Genomic DNA, 12,243 nt, shown 5'->3' with positions numbered 1-12,243 from the left:
CTGCGTGCTGCGCGTTTCCACGTGCCCGGGGCGGCCTTGCCAGCCAGGCAGGGGCCCTGCGGGGGCTGGGAGGTTGGAAAGGAAAAAATGGGTTAGTCTCTAAGGTGCCACAAGTACTCCTTTCCTGTCACCGGCGTGAGCCCGGTGCCCAGCGGGCACAAAGCCGCGCGTGCCGGTGGGGCGGGAGGGCGGACGAGCTCGGAGGCTAGGCAACGCGGCAGAAGGAAATCAGTGGCTGGGTCGGGCCCAGTCCCGAGATTATGAACAAGGCTCCCAGCTGACATACCGGGAGCAAGCGCGAGGGGGCGGCGTTCCCCCGCGTGTGTTTGAACTTGGGGGTGCTATCGCCCCGCTGTTGTTAACGCCTTCCTTGAATTACACACCAACAGCTGGGCGGGGGGGGGGGGGGGGAATCTTAGTTTTGACAGGTTTCAGAGTAGCAGCCGTGTTAGTCTGGATCCGTGAAAGGAAAAGGAGGACTTGTGGCACCTTAGAGACTAACACATTTATTAGAGCATAAGCTTTCCTGAGCTACAGCTCACTTCGTGGGCTGCAACATCGGATGCATCCCAGGAAGTGAGCTGTAGCTCAGGAAAGCTTATGCTCTAATAAATTTGTTAGTCTCTAAGGTGCCACAAGTCCTCCTGTTCTTTTAACATATTTTTGGTGACCTCAGAGTGCAGCCACCAACTCTTCCTGGTGGCCACTCTGAGAATTTTTTCCTGAAATACTTAATTAACTTTAGGAAAAACAAATAAACATGCACATATACATGTCCAGATCATTGTAATGTATTTATGTAGGGGTGGTTGTGTTTTTTTTTTTTTTTTGAAGACTCAAATAAAAATAATGTACTGTGGTCTCTATTCTTTACTGGACCTAAAGAAAATAGAAACAAAAATAAGGTGCTTTGCATGTTTTGATTTTTTTTTTTTTAAGATTGCTAGTTAGTAAGTCACCAGTGCTACTGTGAAAAGTGATATCACTTTTCACAGCAGACTTACGCAGCCCTGTTATGTCGAGGGACAAATTAAGCGCTGGATGAGAAGGTGGATAAGGAGGCAGGGACGCCAGGGGCAAGGGAGTTTTGGAGGAGGCAGTAGGGTCATGGTGATGGCGGCGGGTGAATCCAGGAATGGAGCTCCAAACCCTGCGGCTGGCAGACAGAGCCCACTGCTGCATGGCCAGAGCCTGCTGCCCACCACCTCAGGGCGGAAGCTTGAGTCATATCGCCCCTGGGAAGGTGGGGAACTCACACTGGTTGCCTGGGGTGCCACAAGTACTCCTTTTCTTTTTGCGAATACAGACTAACACGGCTGTTCCTCTGAAACCTGCTCCTACAGTGTTTGTGGCTCCGGAAGGGGGTAGGGACCAACCCTTGCAGGCAGCCCCAGGAGAGGAGCCGCTGCTTTGTCCCCCTGCTCCTCATCACAGCCCAGGTGGCTGTGGCTGCAAGAAAAGCCCCTGGTGGCCGCACGCAGCCACAGTGGCCGCATTTGAGAAACGCTGACCAAGAGGCACCCCTTGAGATCAATCAGCCACCCAGCTGTGCCCAGCAATTAGCAAGCCCACGGTAACGAACAGTGCTTGCCTATTGACTTGATCCAGCATCCAGGTGATAAATATTATTTCTATGGTGCCATCTGCCTTCTTGCCCATTCTGCAACCACACTTAATTTTAGAAATATTTGAATTGAAATGCAGGACACCTCCCTGCCTAATTGGTTCAATTCCCATGCCTTTTGCTACTTCCTAGATGAAACGTTTTATATTTAAGAATGTTATTAATCAAAGTGAGGAAAAATTTTGTAATGGTACATGTCTGTTTTGAAATGAAACCTCACACAGGGCTAAAAAAGACGCTGAGATTGTGGGATGCTGAGCTCTCTCAAGTCCCACTGCAATCAGCGTTTGATGTTTTGCAGGCTCAGGCCCTCATTTTCAGTGTATGTTTTTCAAAAATAAATGTCTTCCTCTTGAAGACTGTTAAAAACATTATCAGCAATACCCACATGTCATGTGTGATCTGATTTTGTTCTCCCCTCCCATTTCCCATCCTGTATTAATCACCTGTTCTAGCTATGTGTACAACTAAGTGCATGAACAGGAATTTTCCGCTTGCTTAAAATATTAATCTTACTTCAGCAGTGTGAACATAAGGCCAATTTTACAGGGTGCTGAGAACTAACTGGCACCCAGCATCACTCAGCTCCCATTGATCTCAACAGATGTTGGGTGTTTACATCACCTCTCAGGATTGGGCCATATTTCTGGGCCTAATCTCAGCTCATTTATGCAGCTGTGGTGGCTGTAAAACCTCTAGGCGAAGATGATGTGCAATGCTTCTAGTAGCAAATCAGCTGTGTTGTGTGGTGTAAAAAGCAATTCTATATTCAGTAGTAGCCTGCAGAACCACATGTATACACACTTAACAAAGGGAGTGGTGAGGGTTGGACAAGCTACAAAATGGCAGGACCAGGGTAGAGAGTGGGCATATCTCTGCTCTGCCCTCCTTATTCTCCACCTGTAGCTGTGCTTAGCAACTGAGCAGTTAGTTACTCCAGCAGGCCCTTGAAAAAGTTTATCTGTGGTAAAGGAAGCAAAATGTTCTACAATGACTCCTTCCACAGAGTGCCACCTCTTTAACAGACAGCATTTGGCAGAGAGGTGCCATACAACAATAGGGTTTCTGTTGTAATGTAAGCTCTTCAGGCCTGAGATCTTCTAATTTTTATAGGTTTCAGAGTAGCAGCCACGTTAGTCTGTATCCGCAAAAAGAAAAGGAGGACTTGTGGCACCTTAGAGACTAACAAATTTATTTGAACATAAGCTTTCGTGAGCTACACCTCACTTCATCGGATGCATTCCGATGAAGTAAGCTGTAGCTCACGAAAGCTTATGCTCAAATAAATTTGTTAGTGTCTAACATGCCACAAGTCCTCCTTTTCTTTTTTCTAATTTTTATGCTATTGTAAAGTTCTTAGCACACTTTTAGGTGCTGTAAAACAGATGATCTCTGAAAAAAACAGCTTAGCACAGGCACATCCACGCTATTACAACCCACGGTGACTGTCCACTGCCATTGCTGGTGAAACCTCTCTCAGTCTTCATATCATAATAGTAGTCCTACTGTGCGAATAATGGGGCCAGAGCTCAGGCTAATGCCTCTGCTAATGGTCCTGGGCTTGATTCTGCAATCCTCACTCACTCAATACTCCTATTGACTCCTATTAATGGGAATTTTATGTGAGAATAGCTGGCGTTCACAGTATATATAGCTTGGAGAGCATGTATTTGTTCTTCATCACTGTGGAAAAACAACAGAGACATCACAAGTCACTTGGAAATACCAAATAAGAAAATGATGAACAAATATTTTGCAGGGTAAAAAAACAGATAGCATTATAGATGCATTTAATTTTAAAAAAGAGTGTAATATCATCAAACTGTTTTGTTCTGCTCACCATAGCTACAAAAAGCAAGTCTTTTTCAGTGTCACAAACGCTTTGTTCATTAGAGAAGAACTACAGCTTTTTCTACCATAAAAAGAAGTAGAAGGTTGCTTTTCAAACACAAGGCAACCCTAAGACACACGTGCTTAACTTTGTGCACTGTGAGCAGTCATATGGTCACACAGTGTGTAAAGGTTAGCAGCACACATGAAATTGTTTGCAGGATACAGGCCCCAATGAGTAACTTAAAGGGATGCCATCAACTTGGAAATCTAACTTCCATCTGAAAATTTTGTACCTATCGTTGTTACAAATAACCCCTTGAGCTGCTATAACTGAAAGATTTTAAAAAAGCAACACAAAACATTTTCTCCCATTTGCATTTGGCAAAACTTTGTTTTACTCAGGACATCAGCTTGAGGGTTTTCTGATTATGCTTGATTTAAAAGAATCAAGAGGTTCTTTTAAATTGCATATAATCTATGGCTCTTATTTTTCAGTCTATACTTACGTAAATATTGGAAAATTCAGCTTTCTACTTGAATCATGGATAGCTATGGAAAATAATGTGCTTAACTACAAGGTTAATACTAATTTATAAAAATACTTTCTTGGTTTCCTTTGGGTTGCTTGTTTGGAACCACATTCCTTCTTGAATCCAGTTAAAAATATTCATCTTTAGTACTTATCCTAGTACAAGATCATCTTCAAGGGATCTCTCTGCAGTAAATCAGGTAAACAAAACCAGCAAGAGAAAAGAAAGGGAGTAGCATATAAATAAATAGTATGCATAATTCATTAACTAAATAGAGCAAATGTAGAACTCAGAGTCGTTAGTAAAATATGTGCACTTTGTTGTACATTGGAAAGAAGTCATTTAATCTTCAGGAGTAGGTTTAGGCTTCATTTGTTTTATAATTTTTTGTAGTATATGTGAAATGTTCCCATAAAACTTGATGTTTAGACAATAATTGTATTTTGTTTTAAAAATTATTACAATGAAGACAGGAAACAAAATATAAGAAATGCTTACTTTTAGGGCCAGATTTTCAGTGTTGCACATGTACTGTTGCAGGAACTGTTTGTGCAAATGACATTTAGCCACTGAATTGGTAATTTGTGCATACCATTACTACAGTTATGTGCTCATATGTGTGTGCACAGCCAAGTGTACCCTCAGAAAGCAAAGAAAAATAACCCCTATTTAAAAACAAACAAAACCACAGCTCATGCCTTTTAAGCCAATTTCATTATATTTAAGCCTAACTCATGATTTGTAATCCTTTGTTTGGCAATACCAAGACAGACACAGATTCAAACGTATCCCTCCATGCACACATACACAATAGATAATGTGTTATAAGCAAAGAACTCCCTTACCCCAACTATAAAACAATCAGTTTTTCCCCCCTACAGGCCTGGAAAAGAAGAAAGAAAGAGAGATTATTGTTAAATACTTGGGACGTTAATAAATAGGGCAGCAGCAGCTACCACCAGACCCCTATGAGGGCTAACAGGGATCTAGGGTTAGCACAGCTGTGTCCCTAACAGCCTCTCCAGATCAGCGGCTGGGCTATTGACCTGCCTAACAAACCTAGTGTAGACTCCAAAGCCTGTGTCTTGGCTGAGTATGGCAGGCTGCTGGTTCCTAATCTCTGCAACCTCTGGGATTTGGTTAGCCCCTGGATCTGCCTGTGGCTAGAGTTGTTACTTTTTGAATGGGATTGTCACCCATCAAGTTAGCATATATGGCTGTCCCTACCGCTATGATCATTGTCATGAGCGAGCCCTGGCCCGACCCGCCCATGAGAAGGGCTGCATGCCTATGCTGACCATGAAGCTGTGCTCTGCAGTGTGTGAGCTAATCTTCCTCCTGCCAAGGCCTGGTCTTGGTGTCAGCAGCACCCCGTCCCACTTATCTCCACTAGCAAAGAGCCCTTCCCTCTCTGTTCTGTGGCTCTGCACTGTCATGGCCAGTGGGGGGAAGGGAGCCTTCTACCCCCTGCAGACTGAACTGAGCCATCCTTTTTAGGTGACAGATCTGAGGAACTGTCCAAGATTGAGGTATCGTTAGAGGAGGTATTGGAACAAATTGATAAACAGTAATAAGTCACCAGGACCAGATGGTATTCACCCAAGAGTTCTGAAGGAACTCAGAAATGAAATAGCAGAACTACTCACTGTCCTCTGTAACCTATCATTTAAATCAGCTTCTGTGCCAGATGACTGGAGGATAGTGAATGTGATGCCAATTTTTAAAAAGGGCTCCAGAGGTGATCCTGGCAATTACAGGCCTGTAAGCCTGACTTCAGTACCGGGCAAACTGGTTGAAACTATAATGAAGAACAATATTGTCAGACATATAGATGAACAGAATTTGTTGAGGAAGAGTCAACATGGTTTTAGTAAAGGGAAATCATGCCTCACCAATCAACTAGAATTCTCTGAGGGGGTCAACAAGCATGCAGACCAAGGGGATCCAGTGGATACAGTGTACTTAGATTTTCAGAAAGCCTTTGACAAAGTACCTCACCAAAGGCTCTTAAGCAAAGTCAGCTGCCACCAGATAAGAGGGAAGGTGCTCTCATGGATTGGTAACTGGTTAAAAAATAAGAAACAAACGGTAGGTATAAATGGTTAGTTTTCAGAATGGAAAGAAGTAAATAGTTGTGTCCCCCAGGGGTCTGTTCTGGGCCCGTCCTATTCAACATATTCATAAATGATCTGGAAAAAGGGGTATACAGTGAGATGGCAAAATTTGCAGATGATACAAAATTACTAAAGATAGTTAAGACCCAGGCAGGATGCTGAGCACCCTCAGATGCCACTTACCCCCTTGCAACACTGGACAACAAGCAAAGATCCTGTTAAAAATGTCACTATTAATAAACTACGCCCATGGGAGCAGCAAAGTTTGGATCCAGAGCTGGACTCTTCACAATCTTGGCCTTTTTCAGGTCCAGGGTTTGGGTTCAGGCCCATCCCTGATGTACAGGAACCCAAATGACCCCATCGGGGGTTGGGATCGCAGTCTTGGCTGTTGCTACTGGAGTAATGTTACCTGCTCTGGGTGACTCCGCGCTGGAGGGGGCCAGGTCCCCCAGCTGGCGGAAGGCGGGAATTACAAGCGGCGCCCGGCCGCCCCCGGGGCTCAACCAGACTTTATCAGCCCCTGCGCATCTGGGCGCCGCCTGCCTCCTTCAGAGCGCCCTGTGCCTTGCTCCGGACAGCCAGACGTTCTGCTCCTCTCGCCAGCCAGCAAGCGGGGACGTGGGTGGCCATGCTGCACTGGGGATACGACGAGCACAACGGTGAGTGGGGACAGCTCCTGCGGGGCGAGCCCAGGTGAGAGGAGCACAACCTTGGCTCAGCAGCAGCAAGGGTTGCCCCAGAGCTTGCTCCAACTTTCCGCCCTCTCCAGTGAGGGGGCTGCCCGCCGGGTGCAGGAGGCTGAGTGCGGGCGCTGGGAGCCGAAGGGGGCGAGGCTGCGGTTGAGAGCAGGGGAGATTTGGCGCCCGAGCTGAGTTAGCAGGTTGAACAGCTTTTCCCCGCTGGAGCTGCTACTGCCCCAGGAATGGTCCTTGGGTCCTTCGCTCTTCTGGTTATTAGCACCGACCTGAGCAAACCGGGTGTCACGCTAGGGAGCCCCTGCAGGAGGCAACTCAACCTGGGAGAGTCTCTTTCATCCCAGTGAGTGAGGTGGACCTTGCCCATTTCCACAGAGGGGGCATCCTGGTGCCAGGCAGGGTCAACACTGCAGCAGAACCTTTGGGTCAAAGATTAGGCTTTGAAGTGGGACTTAGGCAGGTTATTTTTTTCTTAGCACAGCCAAATAGTTCCCCATTAGAACATTTTTGCTCTTGGGAGATAAGGGTTTTATCCCCGGTTAAGAAATATTGTCCTATTATCAAGCTCTGTAATAGCTGTTAGTGGAAATATACCAACCGGCTTTAATTAGAATAGTTCTTCTTGCTAATGGCAATGTGTTTGCACTTGAAAGTATATATTTATCAGCTAAATGGTAAACAATTTAATAACTATTCTGTAAGAATTTGATTCCCCCTCCTTTTATTTTTGCAGCGTTAATTTTTGTTTTCTCCTGTTTAGCACTGCTAAGCGAGTGCTTGTAAAAGAAATGTAGCTCCCCACAGCCTGTTTTTGCTTCTACATCTATCAATCAGTCAATCAATCATATTTGTAATGAGCGTGGTATCAAAGCACCAAAATTCTAAGAGCCAGAATCTGCCATCTTGTCTGGAGTTGAGCCATGCCTTACTCTCTAAATATCTCCACTAAAATCAATGGGACTACTTGAGGAGGCATAGCAGAATATGGCCTTACATTATAAAAAGAAAAAACTACCTTGTACAGTGATTCAGTGACAGTAACTATTTCTTTCATATAAGAAGAGTTACCCAGATGATGCACTGCCAGATTGTGGGTGGGTGCTGGTTGTCAAAAGTAGATACAGGGACAGTGAAAATGTACTTGCGCTCTTAGAGGACTTTAAACTTGGAAAATGACTTTGGCAGCTGCTGTGTTTGTAAGACAGTTTAGCTGGAGGGAGTATAACTCAAAGGAATATGCAGCAGGCTGAGCTGCATCTGTAGATAAATTATAGAACATTGAAAGTTGGAGAGCTGTATTTTAGTGTACACTGTGATCCATGAGAAAGTTGTATTGGTTAATGGCTAAGTAATATAATTGTTCCTACAAAACTATTCAAGCATATTCCTGTTAGAATAATGCTTGTTTAATTTGCATATGGACAGTCAACATCAGCTGTATTTTTAAATGGTTGAGTTAATGGTAGCTATTGTATTAAGGAATTTCTTACTGACTTCAGCTAAGTTCTGCTCTCCCAGTTACACAGATGTAAATCCCAAAAACTTCCATTGAAGTCAGAGTTACTCAGGATTTACACCTTTGTAAGTAAGAGCAGAATTTGACCTATTTCTACTCACCACTGGTGAGTGGGCAAGTGATTTTTTTCAAACATTTTCAGATTTCCCTCAATCTTCTCATACTTTTTTGAACTCTCAGGATTATTTATTTGCTCTTAGTCTTGGGGGATGATTTTCCTCTCATCTATAATGGCAAACGACTTCAGTGGAGTTACTCCTGATTGACACAAGTGTAAGTGAAAGGAGAATTCAAGATTTTATTTTCAGTGGGTTCATGAAGAGAGGCAGCCCTAATAAAATAAAACTTAAAAAACCTGAAATTGTTCCATTGCTACACAGGTAGCTAAATGAGAAATGTAAACGTGTAGCTATATGGTGACTACGTCTTTTATAGATTGGGAGTCAGGAGGAATAGCTATGCAAGTCTCTGCCTTCTCTCTCTACCTCTCTGTTTTCACTGTACTTGTGAGGATATACTTTTCAGAATGGTTGGGTGATGTTGAAATGTGGCAATGCTGAAATGATTAGATTTGTTCTCTATTATTATACATTATACTCTATCCTGTCCCTCTCCCCTCCCCAGATTGAATAATGTATGACAACACCTTCTTGATGGAGCACAACACCTGAAAAACAAGGATTCTGGGCCCCACCTGCAGGTCCAGATAAGATACCCTCCCTCTCCTTCCTCTCCACCCTCCCAGTTTCTGGGAAAGGGGAGGGTGTTGGAATTTCTATCAGTTTTCTGCCCTTGGACCCTGTGGAGGCCCCAATCTCTCATATCAGGCTCTGCTTGGTGACTGATAAACTTGAAACTCCACACACCCCTTAATCCCACCAATATTCTCTCTCTTCTCCCCCTTGAGAGCCCCCAGCTGTTGCTAGACAGGCAGATCTTCATTAGTCAATCCATTCAGCCTCGGTGGAGGTGGTATCTACTCTCTACTCCTCCCTAGCAACATTTCTTTTTTGTTCCTCATGTTTTTATGATTCTCCATTGCCTGTCTCTGCTCTTGCTCCGAGCTTTGTCAAGCAGCAGAAGTATGAAATTGATGTGATTCTTGACACTTTCACTGCTCTACATGATTCCCAGTATGTTCTATAAACGGACTAGTCTTAATTTCATTCTGCCAGTGCAGTTGTGTCTTTCTGATTCTGCAGAGAGACAGCTTTAGTGTCTTTGCTGCTCTTCAAATAGCAGTGTGCTGCTCTTGGCAAAGCTGCTACTTGAAGAGCAGTAAAGATACTAAAGCTGACTCCCTGCAGATTCAGGAAGGTAAAACTGCAATACTTTATATTCAGTTCACATTTTCAATGTTATCTTTGCAACCATAAAGATGAAAGCTTCTTTTTTTTTAATGAAAGTTTATGTCTGCACAAATTGATGATTTAGGTGCCATCTGCCAGAGAAAGCTTTCTGCTTTCTGCTTGTCACTGGTAAGAGAGCAAGTGAATTTTTTAAAGCATTACACTACATTTGTGTGTGTATGTCCCCATGTATAAATAGATAGATATAGAGATACACTATACTCATTGGTTTGCTATATAGCTACAGATATACGCTATATTCACTGGGTCCAACTGGATGAAATGATCAGTGCAGATTGTCCAGTGCATTTATATCACCAATACTAAGTGTGTTACTTTGTCACCACCCTAATCTTTGCTTTGTTCTTGTAAGTGCTCCTATTTCACATGATATAGGCATCTGATATAGGGAGGCACAGCAGTGACACTTTGAGAATTGGCTGCCATGTGGAATAGGGCTCAGTCCTATAAGGTGCTTAGCACCTCCTATGAAGAGATGGGTGCTCTCAGCACTTGACAGGATTGGGCCGTTAATGACAAATGGGGAATGGTTACCTTTAGTATGCTATTTCTCTAATAAGGAATTTGAAAAATGCTTGTATGTGTACTGTGTATGACTGTAAAGAAATTATAAAGCTGTTGCAACTACTTTAGGATTAAAGTGTTTTTGTGGTCACTGATAAAAATGAAACTGTTATGGATAAAGTAATAAGAGTGTTGGAGTTTCTCAGGGCATACCTCTGCCCCCATAGGTAGGTTAATTTCAGTGTCTTGTTTGAGAAGTACACACTGAACTCTGCATTTCCAACGATTATTTTATTTAGCGCTAGCATTCTTGTGAAATAATATTTTCTTAGAGCACTGTGATGTGCTAGTGACCTTAACTTCAGTTTAAGGTTTTTGTGTGGGATAAATCCATGCTATAGTTGCTCTTTATAAATAATCAAAGATATAATCGAACAACAAACCAACAACCTTACTCCGTATAAAAGAAGCCAGTCCACAAACTGAATATCCTCAACTCAGCTCCTGCAAAACACTAATTCATGTCTACAAATATAAATCTACACCCTCACCTGAACCCTGACCCCCAAATGCATATGGTATCTCTGATAGTCAGATCCCAAGCTATTTAGGGTTTTATAGGTGAAAGCCACTACTTTTAATGCCACCTGAAAATCAGCAGCCAGCCAGAGGAGATTCTGGAGGACTGGTATCATGTGCTCATCATGACAAGCTGCTCTCTTCACGAGAATCAGTTTCCAAGTTGATACAGGGTGTAGCCCTATGTGGAATGGATTGCAGTAGCCTAATCTTGAAGTGACAAACACATGAGTGACGTATAGTGAGCTCTGCCTCCAAGATAAAGGAATGCAATCTTCAGATGGAGGGAAAAATATTTTGGTCACTGTTGCTATATGATCATTTAACTGTCCCTGGGATTCTTAACAAAATACTTTCTAGGATCTCTCTGGCAGGGCTTGTATACACTTACAGTGCTGCACTGGTGCAGCTGCACTGCTGTAGCACTTAGAGAAGATGCTAGCTACACCAACATGAGAGCTTCTCCCATTGCCGTAGTTAATCCACCTCCCTGAGAGGCAGTAGCTATGTTGATGGGAGAAGCCCACCCGTCGACATAGCGCTGTCTACACTGGGGATTAGGTCAATATAACTGTGTCACTCGGGGTGCAGATTTTCCACACCCCTGAGCAACATAGTTATACCGACATATGTTCCTTGTGTAGACCACGCCCAAGCTTCAGAAAAGAATGAAATAACTGCAAGGTAGTCCCATCTACTTGCACTCGGGGCTGCGTGGTTTTGTACATATCTGATAGATCCAGTAATATCATCATGGACACCTGCAATGAATTCCTGGCCCCAGTGAAGTCAATGGGAGTTGACACTTACTTTAATAGAGACAGGATATCACCTCATATTTTTTACATTGGTAAGAGATCAGTGATCAATACTAGTAGTGCAGTCCCATTACCGTAACAAGGTCTGAAGACAGATTGACAAGAGTCAAGGAGATCTGAGTCCTCCTCGTGTACTCTGAGAATTGTCTCATTACAACCTTATCCATAATCTTAACCAAAACTGGAAAATTAGATACTGTGCAATATCTGGCTAGACTGTCAGTGTCAAGTGATAGTTTCTTGAGCCACTATTACACATTTTTCCTTTAGAGCACTCAACATTTGGCCCTTCCTTAAGTATAGACAATCTCCACCAGCAAAGGATACAGTATTTTCCTGCTAACTTTCACCAGAAAGAAAAGGCATGTGTCCAAAGAACAGGTTTTGGAGCAAAGTTCTCTCAGTATAACCAGAAATGTAACAAAATAAATTAGTATATCAGTTAGAGATTGCTTTGAGTTTCTTAGGCAAGTCATGTGGGCATTTTGTGAAAGTGTGTATCAACTTTCCTTTAAGGAAGTACATTCAACATTAGAATGGGGAAAGCAAACAACATTTTCCTGGCTCAGTGGAGGCATATAGGTCACAGATCAAATTCAGCAGTGATTAACAATTCATTAAATCCCATTGATTTTAAATAGGGTTGCACAGAGTGTA

At 43.2% G+C, this 12,243-nt stretch overlaps 1 protein-coding gene across 3 annotated transcripts in view; it reads left to right on the top strand.

The window, feature by feature from the left end:
• The first annotated feature begins 6,508 nt into the window (after positions 1 to 6,508).
• Positions 6,509 to 12,243, top strand: part of LOC125632620 (carbonic anhydrase 13) — a 40,818-nt gene continuing 35,083 nt past the window's right edge. Inside the window, exon 1 of one of the 3 annotated variants that reach the window (XM_048841129.2) lies at positions 6,509 to 6,763. In XM_048841129.2, the coding sequence (XP_048697086.2) occupies positions 6,733 to 6,763 (31 nt within the window). In that variant the 5' untranslated portion in view covers positions 6,509 to 6,732. The remainder of the gene's footprint in view (positions 6,764 to 12,243) is intronic. The other 2 variants (XM_048841127.2, XM_048841128.2) reach the window with 2 other exon arrangements.

This window comes from Caretta caretta, chromosome 2, assembly GCF_965140235.1.
Source record: "Caretta caretta isolate rCarCar2 chromosome 2, rCarCar1.hap1, whole genome shotgun sequence".
NCBI lineage: Eukaryota > Metazoa > Chordata > Testudines > Cheloniidae > Caretta > Caretta caretta.
The sequence above is the reverse complement of the archived record's forward strand: the minus strand, read 5'-3'. Positions and strand labels throughout refer to the sequence as shown.